This window comes from Triticum aestivum, chromosome 2D (genome assembly GCF_018294505.1).
Source record: "Triticum aestivum cultivar Chinese Spring chromosome 2D, IWGSC CS RefSeq v2.1, whole genome shotgun sequence".
Taxonomy (NCBI): domain Eukaryota; kingdom Viridiplantae; phylum Streptophyta; class Magnoliopsida; order Poales; family Poaceae; genus Triticum; species Triticum aestivum.
This window is the reverse complement of record NC_057799.1, coordinates 7,027,850-7,042,273: the sequence shown is the minus strand read 5'-3', so window position 1 is coordinate 7,042,273 and position 14,424 is coordinate 7,027,850. Positions and strand designations below refer to the sequence as shown.

The 14,424-nt window shown below is 46.0% G+C and overlaps 1 protein-coding gene across 1 annotated transcript; it reads left to right on the top strand.

Moving 5' to 3' along the window:
• The first annotated feature begins 9,232 nt into the window (after positions 1-9,232).
• Positions 9,233-10,719, top strand: LOC123048174 (uncharacterized). The gene is made up of 2 exons (XM_044471326.1): positions 9,233-9,286; positions 9,445-10,719. Exon 2 carries the CDS (start codon positions 9,506-9,508, stop codon positions 10,526-10,528), a length of 1,023 nt encoding a protein of 340 aa, XP_044327261.1. The 5' UTR covers positions 9,233-9,286; positions 9,445-9,505; the 3' UTR covers positions 10,529-10,719.
• Positions 10,720-14,424: the final 3,705 nt, after the last annotated feature.

Sequence of the window (14,424 nt, the reverse complement as noted above, 5' to 3'; positions counted from 1 at the left end):
CCACCCACCGTCGACAAATACACCTCGAATCGACAACTCTGCCTTGCACGGTGGTTCAAAAGCAGGAGCCATTTGAAGCCCAAGTTTTGTCGACGGTAGGGAGCTATGCATTATGATGCACAATAGCAGTGGTGTTTAAGTTAAATCATTTCATGGTTCATGTGCAACATTTCCGAATGGAGTTAGAAATCTTGAAAGAATTTTGTGCTTCCGTTCATATTTAAAATTCTAAGGTATCAATATTTAGGGCTCCTGAAAATGGGGTCCTAGTGGCTCCGTTGATCGAAAAAAATATTTAGGGCTGCAAAAAAAATAGAGGAATTGTTGGTGCCTAGAAGTGTTCTCATGCATGAGTGAGAGATTACGTGGTTGCAAACCAACTGAACAGAAAATGTCTTGACGGAAAGACCGAGGGGAGGACATGGATATGCCCGCCATTTACACGAATATAGCGTACTCCGGCGCGAGCATGCACCGACCCAAAACAGTCGGGTACACCTAGGCGACACTTGGCCTTCAGTACCTCTAGTTCACTGGCGACGCAAAGCTTTGGAAGGCGAACCGCTGCGGGGTCGTCAAGCCCGTACGTGTGCAATCCATACAGAGATCGTGCTTTCAAAAAAATTTCACGAGCTCATTTTTTGACGGTTCGAGGGACTTCAAGAACAATCTGCTCCAACTCTTCTTCGCTGCAACTCGAAATTGGTAACGATCCGATATAAACTTATATGCATCTTCATAGTGATCCGGGACCTTGATCGGAGGACGATTTTTGTTTTTTGTTTTTCTACTACGTTTCCCAATAGCTTGGGCACAGACTGGAATCGCCCAGTATGCGCACTACATCAGACACAAGGATGATTGATCTCTATATATTAGAGCGCAGGACACACGATCAATACTAGCTGACATCGATAATTCTATAAGTGTCTTCAACCTTTCCATCTCCCCACCCTCCCAAAGATATGCCCACGTCCAAAAGAGAGGTTGAGGCCATCTCTGATGGCGAGACATTAGTATTTCACATAGCACCACAAAGTGATGTCTCACGACACCACCGAACTGACAGTGATATAAACCAATGATCTGGGACATGTGGCATACTCCATCGCCACGTTTGAGCGGTTCCTAAGGGACAACAAATACAATGGGTCCAGGGTTGACCTCGAGTCCACCATGCACATGACGGGTATGATCAGAAGGTCATCGCCGTTGCCTAGTTTTGCGTGTGACAGCATGTCCTCGTCTACAACTAATACAGGGCCACGAGGCCTTGTGCAAGTTTTGAAAGGTTTTTCAGTAAGCCCGCATTACAAATTTTCTATGGTGGAGACGACCAATGATAGAAACATGCTCCTTAATTCGGGCATCTCGTGCCCGAATCTTGTCAACAGCTAGAAGCAATAAAAGAACAAAGGCAACGGGAAGTGGCAGGATTCACTGACCTTGCGGCGTCTAAAGCCAGAGCTCGTCTCTTATATGGGAAAGGACGCCTACAGTAGCTATGACATGTACTGGTCGATCGTGAACATGAGGACAGCAAATGGTCACTGAGCTCATACTCTGCGGATAGTTCATAAAACATGTTCCATATAGATCGCTAAACTTTATGATTCCATTTAGCCTTTATTCTTACCCATACATAAATTTATGTGAGTAAAATTGCTTACCGTTATTTATCATTAGTTAATACAACACAAATACAAATACAATATGTGCTCCTGTCTAGCACTGAACAAACATGTACAAAAAATAAATAAAAATCAAGGAGGTAACTGAGACGCGCTCGCGCTGCCCCCAGGGGGGCGGCTCGGGCGAACCCTAGCCGCCGCCGCCCCCAACCCACCCCGACCCACCCTCCCCCGCCGCCGCCGGAGGAAGCCAGCGAGCAAAGCTCGTCCGGCAGACGGCGGTGGCGGGCTCGCCCTTCATCCTGGGGGCGGACTCGGGCTGCGCGCGACGGCGACCATGGGCGTCAAGCGTGGCGGCGGAGATAGGAAGCTGGAGCGGCGGCTCCAGGGCTTTTCGGCGGGGCTGCGCCTCCATGGCTGCCGGGGCAGCGTGGTGGTCAGCCATGGCATGCTGTGGCGGCGGATCTCGGCGCCCCTGCCCAAATTCGTCCTGCTGTGGGTGGTGGCGGCCCGTGGTGTCGCCGGCGCTTGGCTGCGCGGCCGGGGTGGTTCTCCACTCCGGCGAGTGGAGGTGGTCGTCTGCGCGGCGGGTGCGTCAGATCTGGGTGTGGCCAGATCTGTGGCCGGCGTTGTCGGGGTCGGCTTGTTCGGCTGCCGGTGCGCGTGGGTGGTGGGTTCTAGCGCCAGATCTTGCCACAGTCATCCGGCCCTGGTCAGTGGGCTTCTCTCCTATGTGTTCCTGAAGGTGCCGGCGTGGTTGCCGCCTTGCCGGGACCCTGGCCGCGGGTGAAGCTGGTGGAGGAGATCCAGATAGGGGGAAACCCCTTGGTCGGCCCTGGTCGGCCGCGCCGAGGACGACGCTCAAGGGCGCTGTTTTTCTTCTTGGAGACGTCGGTCTATGTCTGCTCCTTCATTTCCCCCCTCTCTGCCTCTCGGGTGAAAACCCTAACTCCGGTGGGCGGCGGCGGCGTCCTTGACGCCGTGACCTTCCTGAAGGCGTCGCCTTGAGGGCTGAGTTGTGGTGGGCATTGTGTGGGTCCTTGACGGTTGCTGGTGATGGGCACTGCTCCGGGGGAAACCCTAGGATCTGGTGTTCCAGATCGGACGATGGCAGCACTGCGGTGTCGTTTCTCTCTTGAGAGCATCGTTTACGGAGCAGCGGTGGAAGTCAGAGGCAGGAGGTGGAGCGGCTTCGTCTTGCATGGAGCTTCGGTGGAGATGTCAAGTCATGCCTGACCGACAGGTGCTACGCTTTGTCATGCCTGGTCGGCAGGTGCTACGCACGACAGATCTTCCAAGGACTTCAAACTGTGTCGGCTGATGGTACTTGGCAGCATGGCGCTGAGGTGTATCAGTGGCGACCGCGACGTGCTTAGTTGTTTGCGCGCAGGGAGGAGGTGCCATTGGGCGTCGTGGTGGCGTCGACGATAGCTAGACCGAGCAAGGTTGATGCATCAGTACAGTTCTGAAGATGGAGCGGTGGAAGTTGGCGGCGGCGGCCTCTAAGAGCACGCCGGACCAGTGTGTGCCCCAGACCCGGCAAGTGGCTAGGTTGGGGTCTCAGGTCTTAGATGTTAGGCTTGGCTGCGATGTCTGTTTGGTATTAGGCCCAGGCTATCTGCGCCCCTTCATCAATTGGATAGGTGTAGCGACAGTTTGTTGCTTAGACAGCGGCTTTAGTTTTACTGTTGTATGATTTTGTAAGGTCTTGCGAGAATAATTAATAAAGTGGCCGTATGCATCGCCCAGATGCAGAGGCCGGGGGTCATCCTCCTTTTCTAAAAAAAAATACAAATACAATATGAACACAGTGACTTGCATCATATTTTGCAGATAATTCAGATAAAAAAAGTCCTTCAAACTGTTCTTCTGACTTCTCGGTTGCATTTCCTTTTTGCGCCAAGGGCACAAGGGGTATTCTAATTCTACTTATAATTAAAAGAACACATCAAAAGCTCCACCAATCATAGATTTAATCAGTGTGATCTGGATCTTGGGTTGGGCTTCGCTGCTGTGGTCGCGTCTCGCAGGCACTGCGTGACTTTGGACAGTGCAGAGCTTTTATTTGTGGCCAACCGAGTGGTGCTCTGACGCTGGCCCAGCTTGCTTGTGGTCACTGTCTCGTTTACTCGTCTTCCATGACCAGCCAGGCTCCTCAAATGTTACTGTCCAAGCAGCTGCAAGTAAATCGTGGCACCCATCAATTATTTGTAGCACATGCTGCCAGTAAATGGATCGTGCCCAGGCGTTGATTGCCTGCATTGCATGGATCTATACATATATGGATCTGATCTACTCCTAGCAGCAAGTAAATGGTGCACAGACATGCTGCTTGTGTGGTTGCCGGCTCCAGGCACGCCAAATACTGGGAGACGCGTGCGTCCGTGATCTCATTTGGAACGCTAGCAGGGCAGTGCCAGCAGGACCCTCAATATTGGTGGACGCTGTGGCCTGTCGGGGAGTTACAAGCTGTCCCCCACACGCCTAACACCAGGCACGCAGAGGCCTCGAATTTAGTAGCATAATAAACTGTCACACCAGGCACCTACCACGACCATTTGTCTCCCCTACTACTCTTAACCTCGTTGGTCCGCTAGCCTTGGTGCTAGTCCCTCCGTTTTTTAAAGAGTGTACTTTCAATTTTGTTGAAAAATTAATTTTTTTTATATTTGACCCTATTTATATAATAGTACACCAACATTTGTGCCCACAAATTAGTTGCATTAGAGTCCTGATAAAATATATTTTCATCATATACCTATTTGATTCCACAAATATTGATATATTTTTGCACAAATCCGGTCAAACTTAGAGATAGTTTGGGCCTTCAACAAAATTGGGAGTACACTCTTTGAAGGACGGAGGAGTACTCTTCATGAAAAAGAGCAAGACTTCATTTTTGCTGGTTAAAACTCATATTACTCAACCAGAGTTAAGATTACAATCGGCATTACAAAGGTAAACTGCGCCGGTGGGCAGAGCAAAGCCACAACACAGTTTTACCTTCAGATCTACCAAAATTCACAAAAACAAAATCACTAACTTTGTTTTCGCTATGATTAGTCTGAGTCATACAAGTCTTACGTAATGAATGTAGTAGCAACCACAGAAGCAAAAACAGCCCTATCCACGATGCTCTCTTGAACGAGTTTCACTGCTCACATGAAATCCTTCTCCAAGCATATCGACAGTTCTGATCTTTGAATAGATATAGACAAACCCTCCTTACATGCACACAACTCAGCCTCCAATGCATCTCGACAAGAGTATAATTCTCCACACTAAGTGAAAATAATAATAACGTTGTGATCACGAAGTACCATACATGCTTAGATACCTTATTCTGCATCACAGTGCAAATACTCTTTTCTACCTCGGCACTTTACCCAAAAAGGAGCTCCGAACGGATTCCTCACTCTTCTGAAATCTGGACTGTGCCTTTCCTTCGAGCCGAACAACTTAAACAAAAAGAAAACCCGTGAAAGTTAACTTCCCATTGGTATGGCAGCAAATCCCTTGAACAAGACAGAGCCGCTTGGTCCGCGGAGTAACTCAATTGTACATTGCACACGTTTCACTACCATTCCCATCCTTGTAGAAGTTTAAAAAAATCCTAAACTAAGTTCTTTAATGATAGTTAGACAAGTAGCTATTTCTGAAATATACACCGGGCCATATCATGCTGGTCTCTGATTCCGCGACGTGTGGGGCATGGCAAAGTCAGTTTTGTAGCCCTATATAAATAGAAGAAAACAATAAAACACCTCTGATCTATATTTCTTTTATATCCCAAAGTTTGCACGACAGTTTTCGACAAGATCGATCAATCAAGAGATAGTCCACACCGGGTTCTTGTACGGGTGTCTAAGGTAGGCTACGCACGTATCTGACTAATCTTACGAATTGATAAAGCTTCTTCTTAGCTTTGCACACATGTACCTGTGCTGGAGGATTCGATCTGTTGGTTGAAACCAATAATCGGTATTAGAGCCTCGACAATCAACGGCCGTTAACTATGAAGTTGCGTCTGACAACTTAGAGTCTAGTAACAGTGGCTCGGAGGAGAACAAGATGAACGCCAAGAAAACAAAGTAGAAGGGAGACAAGTGGTGGACGAATGAGCGGTGCCAAACGTATTATTGCATTGCAATATCCCCATCCGACAATCGATGTTTACCGAAGCCTATTCGCACAAATTGTAACACTCCAACCATGTGCAATGGGCCCCATATCACACATATTTTCTTTCCTCAAATCATGTATGATGGACTACCCAATTGTACACACTTTTTCCTATATGGGAATATGCGATTCACCCAACCATTCCACACGGTTTCTGCAGCATGTGGAATGACTCAATCTGCACGGTTGTTTATGTCTGAAGTGACTACTCTAAATATATAAATGCTGATGTAATAATTCAAATTGCACAAACTAAGATGGTCTACTGTGTAATTAATGTATTAAAAATGAAAATGAGAAGTGACATTGTATGCACGTGGAACACTAAGGCAGAAGCGTACTTGACCCTCAATACCAGGTTATCTAAAAAAGCCGACAGAGAAAATGTCATTTGTGACATCATGGCAATGTTGACTAGCAAAAAATTACCGATGATAAGACATAAATTCTCTGCTGGTTCTTACTTTAGAACCTTCTTAATAAAGTTACAACCAATTTCATCCGTCTCAAGTAATCAGGCCCCTTGGACCTTTTTTAGTAAGGCACCTTGGTGATGACTGAAAGTGAAAAAGAAGTAATAGTACATGTACTTGTTCCCTTGGGCGAATCAAAGTGTGGTCCGGCTTCCTTCACTCAAAAGGTACACAAGTTTTTGGTTTTCTTTTACCACATGTGTTTGATGGGACAACTCTAAATACTCTCTATGTTCTAAAATACATTGCCTGCTATGTTTCATCAAGATAAGTCTTTGATCAACAAATACCCTAGTATGTACTACCTCTGTCCTGGTTTATTGGTCCCCCTTTGTAATTTGTGCCCAATTTTGACCAAATATTTAACTAATAAAATGTTAATGCATGTGAATAAAAATTATATCATTGGATTCGTATTTGAACATAGTTTCCAATGATATTTTTTTTTTAGATGCATGAATATTGTATTAGTTAAATTTATGGTCAAAAAAACTTGGCACAAAATACAATGGGGACCAATAAACAAGGACGGAGGTAGTACATTCTTACACAAATTATTTTCATTGCATTTGCATTCAAATAGTGTTCACGGTTATGATTTTGTATCACAAATGTTACATACTATATTCTAAATATTTGTCGAATGTATGTTCCAACCAAACCTAAAATATGCAATGTACAAAATTGAGGTCTGCAATTTTAATTATGTAGACCAAGATTATTTAAGATGTTTCTATTATTCATACTGAAAAAATATAAATGAAAATTTAAAATCACTGACTCAATATACTTAAATGATGTACTCAATTTTAACTAGCCAAAATAATTGTGGATGCCATATTGCCGTACAGAGGCACCTTAGGCTGGTCATAGTGGAGAGTAACTTATAATAATGCCATGCATATGAAACTAGTCTAAGTTACTACCTCCATAATGCTAAGTATCATAGCTTGTAGGCTCATTTTCTCTTGGGAAGCGCTATGCTACGGTTATGTTACCACAACATCTCTCTCGTCATTAACCACATGCCACATAAGAAAATTTGTCTTGGGGTGCTTATGTTACTAGCTAAGTTACTACCACTATGACCAGCCTAGAGCGATCTAGGTGATAACTGAAACAACGACATTAACGATAGGGGTAGTCTTCCATGTGGCAGCATTAAATTTTGGTCCTGCGTGCTCATCTTGAAAGTGACCACTCTTAATAATGTTTTACAAAAACAAGGGAACGCACAACTTTTAAATATGACGATCATGATTTTAATTTTTGGTGGCAGGAGTAGTGCATGCATTCTTTGATGCATTAAATCTGGTCCTCATGAAAAATAAAATGGGCTTTCCCCTATGTAGCATGATGTTTAACTGCAACCCTAACCATGGGTCCGTGGTTCTTTTTGCCAATCTAAATATTAACCCCCTCCATACCAATTTATACTGCATCTTAGGGCACGTATACTACATTGGCCTTTAACATCTCAACCTGAGCGGTGAAACATTTTTAGAGACAACCACCCCAATTTATCGTCTCCTAGGTATTGTATCTATGTGATGTTACATTTATTTCATTGAGCGCTCAGGTTTACATTTCCGTATTGTGGCCTGGTTATGGAGAAAAGAGAATGCGAGAAAAATTGAGAGAGAAATCACAACAGGTTAGACCGTTAATTTCACTACACAGGGAAGCGTGCTAAGAGATGTCTCTCCTCTAACATACAGTTCCCTGGCTCTTCTTTAATTGTTTTGCCACCTAAGCATTTTTTTCTATGAAAGGATTCTAAGAGCCCAGAGTCGGGAGTGCCCTTAGCAAAACCTCACATAACAATGATGATTTAAGATGAACGGCGCGGTGCCAGGATTATTTGTTGATGGGTTCACTCAGCATTTGGTCTTGAACTAAGTATTGTACAGTCTCAATCTCTAAGGCCATCTCACAATAGCGCTATACATAGAATTCAAAGATAACATAACAAAAATCATATCATGTATAGTTTTAACTAAAGAGCGGGAACGTAGTAGTTGAATGGAAATCTCAAGCCACTAGTTTACATATTTCAAATAAAATAGTAGTAGATAATTTTGTAGCTTGATGGGAAGCTTCGGTCTTCCCGAGAAAATTGAACAAAAATGACATGCCAATGTCCTGTGTTTTAAACAGTAAATCTAAGCAAAAAATGTTAAGTCAGTCACATTTCAAAGTTTCATTTCCCTATTTTGTCCTAATCTTATCATTGTAATTAGGCTTCCTAGTGTACTCTGAAGTTATATTTCGATCGGCGTGGTCATAGAGCTGTTTATCCAAATAATTTCTCTTATATAATTGGTTTTGGGAGACAAGTAGTAAGAGTATTCGATTAATTGCGTCTTTGAGGTGGGTTGATGTGCCTGCATCATTTTATGACATGACATAGATCAATTAGTGTCCAGGAAAATATTAATCGTAACATTAGACGATTAGGCTAGATAGGATTTGAATGAGAGGGACAGGATGTGCTTAAAGACCTTGATTTTGAAGTGCAATTTGCAGCTTATCGCTTCCAGCCGCTGGCGTGCAAGCAACGACAGATTCAGAATTGTTTTTTGTTTTGTTTGTTATTGCTCTTACCACGACGGTGAAGGGACTCAGTGAGAAAGCAACAAGGCGAGAAGGCTAAAAGACGTTGCAGTTATGCTTGATGGGCAAAAGTCGTTGGTTTCATATGCACCCAACGCGTATATGCTAACTTCACCTCTGTTAAGTGTTACTAAGTGGGTTTGTTTATGCTTCATACATTGGCTTTCTCTGCCTTGATTTCTTAATACACACACAAATTTGGCAAAAAAAAGGAAGACACGTTGGCAACCAGGGATTTTAATTCGTCGGTGCGGCAATATATTTTCAATACATGTACTAATTAAGAAGCTTTTAATTGAATTTGTGCACCCACTTCTGGTATAAATAGGTGAGGTCGGCCGCTGGTTGAGGCAGCTTGGATCACCACCCAGCAGCTTGAAGTAAAGTGTAAGAATTTGACCCCTTGGTATCTGTTCAGCTGTCTTGCACATATACATACATAGGATATGAGTGACGCTAACGTAGTTGAAAATATAATCATTCCCATATGCATGCATGCACCTGGCAGGATCATACATAATAATTATTTTTGCGGTGAACTCCAGGCGCGCAGCTTGTTCAATTAGATTGAAAGGCAATGGCGGCCGGGGTGATCTGATCGTGTTGATGGAAAGCAGCCAGCTGAAGAAGCTGGCTCTCCTGCTGAGGAACAAGGAGGAGCCACTGATGAGCCGGGTGGCCAAATCGGAGAACGAACGCGTCAAGTTCCTGAAAAACGTCAACGGCGCATACGACAAGGCGGTGAGCCTGCTGGACGACAGCGCCGCCATGAAGGAGAAGTACGCCGGAGAAGGAGGCCACAAGGCTGGCATCGCCGCGGAAGTCGCCGACTACGTCAAGCACTGCCTCAACATGGCGATGCAGAATGTCCGTGACTGCAGCCTGCGGGTGAGGTGCGTGGACAAGATGAGGGCGCACTATGAGTCCCTTGCCACGGAGGTCGCAGAGCTGGACCTGGAGGATGCGCCCAGCGTCGAGCGCCTAGCTGTGGACACGGCCAAGCTGAACAAATGCATGCTGGAGTACTTGAGAAAGTACCGCAGCCCCTCGGCCCGGGCGTCCTCCAAGTTGTACTCCATGGTGCTCAAGCAAGAGGGGGTCAAGTTCCCGGACCTGGTGAGCAGGCACCAGGGCGAGCTTGGCTTCGAGGGCGCGTTCGAGGACCTGACAGAGGCGCAGAAGCTCGAGGTTTACAACAGCATCATCGAAGAGTCCGGCCGGGCAACCGGAATACAGGTGGTGGGCGCGACGCTGGGGGTGGCCGTGCTGTTCGTGGCCGCCGGGCTTATGGTGTGGGACATATTCACGGCGGCGCACAAGCTTGAGACCGTGCTCCACAGCAGCGTCAACGCGCTGTCGGCCGTCGGCGCCTTCGCCGTGCAGGTGGCGGTGGAGGGCGCCATCGCGGAGGCGGTGGTGGACGTGGAGATGGGCGTGTTCCTGGTGTCGCTCGCCGGGTTTGTGGCCTGTAGTGTGGCTGGCCTCGTCTTTACTGCCGCCGGTGGGTTGCTGATTGAAATGATCCTTGGTTCAGGAGGCTCCAAGGCGCCTCCGGTCGCCGACCTTAGCTTCCATACTGCACCCACGCCTGACGGCATGGCTATTGCCTACCAACTCGCTCATGACTGATCGACGACGGTGGCATGCATCTCTCCGTTGTTTCCAGTTATAAATGCATGTGTGTTTTGCGAGTACCTAGATTACTGTGGCCCGCACGGTTGTGCACTTAAATGTTTGTTCCGCCACTTACCTAGAATAATAAATAAGCTGCCAGATCGATCGTAGCCGTTCCTCGAGTAAATAAAAATGCTTGTTTGCCACACGCTCCATTTTCTTATTGGGCTTGGAACATTTTACCTGTTGCATCATATATGTATTTTCCTTTTTGTTTTTAGTTGGGTTTTTTCTTTGTGGGTGTTTTTCCCAGCTGCATCAGGAAATTAACATGTAGATCCCTGGATCCATGTTCTTCCACCTTTGGAAATCCCCGCCTGGGGATTATTCTTTTCATTTTTGTCTGGGTTTTCTACATTCTCTCCATCTCCATCCTTTGATTGTGCGACCAGGCAAGCTAAAGGAACAGTTGATCTGCACGCTCTGACTAATCCATCGAGGCTTCCACTCCCGCTCCTCTCATTGCACCATTCCATTTAAAACCAGCTTGTGTAGTCTTTGACTCTTGGGAATGCATCCGCAAGCCGGGATGAAGGATGATTGCGATACGAGGGGGCAGCACGAATTCAGGGCCAGCATGCATGTTTGCTAGTGCATGGTATACCTGTAGGCTATAGGAGCTCCAAACATGGGATTTGAATTGTTAGAAACCGCAAACTCTTGAGGGGCGTTGTTGCCATCAACATCACCCAAAATATCCTCTTATGCGAATATCTTGCATTCAAGATGGAGGATGGAGCTCATTAAACCCAATCATTGGCCCTTCTCAAAGACTCTTTCTTGCATCAATCCATTACGCCCAATATACTGTTGCAGACGGCTGGACACGAGCCGAGCCGAGCCGAGCTTGATCCGAGCCTGACTTTGGCTCGCTCTGGAGCGGCTCGGCTCGCTCAGCCAACGAGCCTACTTCAAGCGGCTCGGCTCGTTTTGGGTATGGCTCGGCTCAGACCGAGCCGGCTCGAAAGCCAGCTGCCACCAGTCTGCATTTTTACTTACAGAAGACAGAACCTCTGTATATAGTCCACAATATTGATTGTTTTGCAGTAATTAAACCCATATTTTGAAAGAAAAACAGTTTATACTGCTTAAAATGAAACGTCCAGCAGTATATTGTTTTAAGAAATGGTCATAGTAATGAAAAATAAGCTTTCTTCTATGAATTCTTCTATAAAAATTGTAACAATGGAAGAGATATGAGAGAAAGAATTGGGCAGCATTTCTATTGAATTTTGGACAGCACATCCTTTGAACTTTACACAGCAAAAACATCAAATATTGACAGCGAAACAAAGATATTTTCACTATCCGGAAATTCATCTAAATCTGATTTGTCACCAACCCCAGACGACACCTCAAACAAAGTATCTTGCTCTTCCTCGTCCTCCTCCTCATCCTCTTCCACATCTTCATGATCCTCCTCCACTTGCTTATCATGCTCCATTGCCTAGCACACAACAACAACACACACATTAGCTTGGACACACATATATTTGACTTTTGGATAGCAAAAACAGCACACACATGAGCTTGCACAAACATATATTTGAGATTTGGACACCAAAAAAAGCACACACATGAGCTTGCACAAACATATATTTGACATTTGGATACCAAAAACAGCACATATGAGCTTGGGCACACATAAATTTGACTTTCAAAAAGCAAAAACAGCACATACATGAGCTTGCACAAATATATATTTTGCACACACATACCTGGGAAGATGTAGCCTACCTCTCATAGTCGTTTGCGGAGCCAGAGGCAGCGGCGATTCCGGCACGCACGCCAGCGCCGGTGGGGTCAGGGGGACGTCGAGGCGGAGGTCCCCGAGACCGGCAACTTACTCTTCATAATGGAGTCCAAGGTCCTCTCTTTCTCCTTCTCCTTCCCATTCGCCTTCCCCTTTTCCTTGTCTATTGTTGCGACGATAGGCCTCTGCACACATCAGCAAACAACACACGGTCAATCATCGACAGAAGTAAACTAATTACACATGGAATCAATGTAATTTCCCAGCAAGTAGTTTTTTTTCAAGCTACTATGCTACAGCAAGTAGATCATCAACAGCAGAAAACTAATTACACATGGAATCAATGAAAATTTCGATCCATTCTGCCCTATAACTCTATCCATCCATGATCCATCCATCCGGCTCTTCTAGATCTAGCCCTACAGGTTACAATACATCCATCCATGATCCATCCATCTAGCCCTACATCTACATGACTACATCCATCGATCGATCCATCATCCATCCATCCATCCATCCATCAGATGCATGCTAGTTTAGACACCTACGGCTAGGGATTGGGACGGAAGAACTACATGAGTACATCCATCGATCCATCCATCCATTGATCCATCACATGCGTAATAGTAGTTCAGAGAGTTGCGGCTAGGGATTGGAAAGGAAGGAGGTACCTGCTCCTGCTCGTCACGTTCGGCGAGAAACCAGGGGAGGCGCGTCCGTCTGCGTCCGGCGTGGTGAGGAAATGTGGCGTCGCCCGTCGCCGTCGAGCCCGTTGTTGTCGGTGTGGTTAGGAGACGCGGCGTCGCTCGCCGCCGTCGATCCAGCTTTGCGGCGCAGAGCAGAGAAAGGGGCAAGGCAGCACAGAGCAAAGAAAGGGGGAGGCGGCGCTCTCTCTGCTTCTCTCGTGCCCTAATGCGTTGCGTGCGGTGCGATGGAGATGGACGAATTGGGCTGGGCCTCGAGCGAGTCACCGAGTTGGACCGGGCGAAACTCGGCTCGGCTCGGTCGGGAATCGGGCCTCTTTTTCCAACTGGGCTCGCTCGTTTATTGTATCGGGCCGAGCTGTAACGGGCCGAGCTGGAGCTCGGACGTCCAGTCCTTGCAGTCAAGGCCATGAAGGAAAGATTAGTTATCTGAAAGTTCTTATATTACTTTATTGAGGGAGTATCTTTGTACCAAGACTAGGCTTTGTGGCGAATTAGACACATTCCGCAGGTTCGTTAATCCAATGCCCCTAAGCTATGAAAGATGTCAATGCTCTTCCAAATTACACCAATCACCATCATTGTAGGTTGGAAACCACGTGGTGGCCTCAAATCATTCAAAGTACATAAACCCCTTGTAATACTATCTACATGTCTGTCATCATGGTCAAAATAACTCCAACTCCTGAAACTTCCCAATACTATCATGAAGTTTCACAAAATTCCCGCAACCTTCAGGACTAACGTGGCATAGGAATTTCAGCTTATGAATGTTCTCTGTAGGTTTTTTATGGGTGTGTTTGGTAGGATGTATGGAGGGTGCATGAGCTCAAAAAATTCCCTATCGCATGATATGTGAGTGTGTGCTTGCATCGAGCTGGCCGCGTGCATGCTCTACTCTAGCCGGCTGTGCTTGATGTCTGCGTACTTGCTCAAATTTCCTGCCACTATGCAGAGAAGAATTTTGTGCGAAGTTGTCGGACACCATCACGCTATTATTCTACGTAGATGTGCTAATTTCTAGACCGAATTAGATCACACTAGGCATCTACATTGGTGCACACATATATACAAAATATGAAAATAATAATAATAGCAACAATCTATTGGCAGGTGGACTACGAAACTCAGGTTTACATGATCGCAAGTCCATGAAGGACACCTGACGCCTGATAACCGATGAAGGTCGAAGACTCAAACTCGAATTGCTCCTGGTCTTTTGCTTAACGGTGAGGGCGATTGGCGTACGTATCATATGGACAACTAAGAAGGACTGTAAACATAGGAAGAATACGAACTGGCGAGGGATCGATCGTCATACGCCCATATGTTTGCTATCAGGAACGATGGATGTCTTGTCAAGTTGGAAAATCCTATATGACGAGCGTTGCATC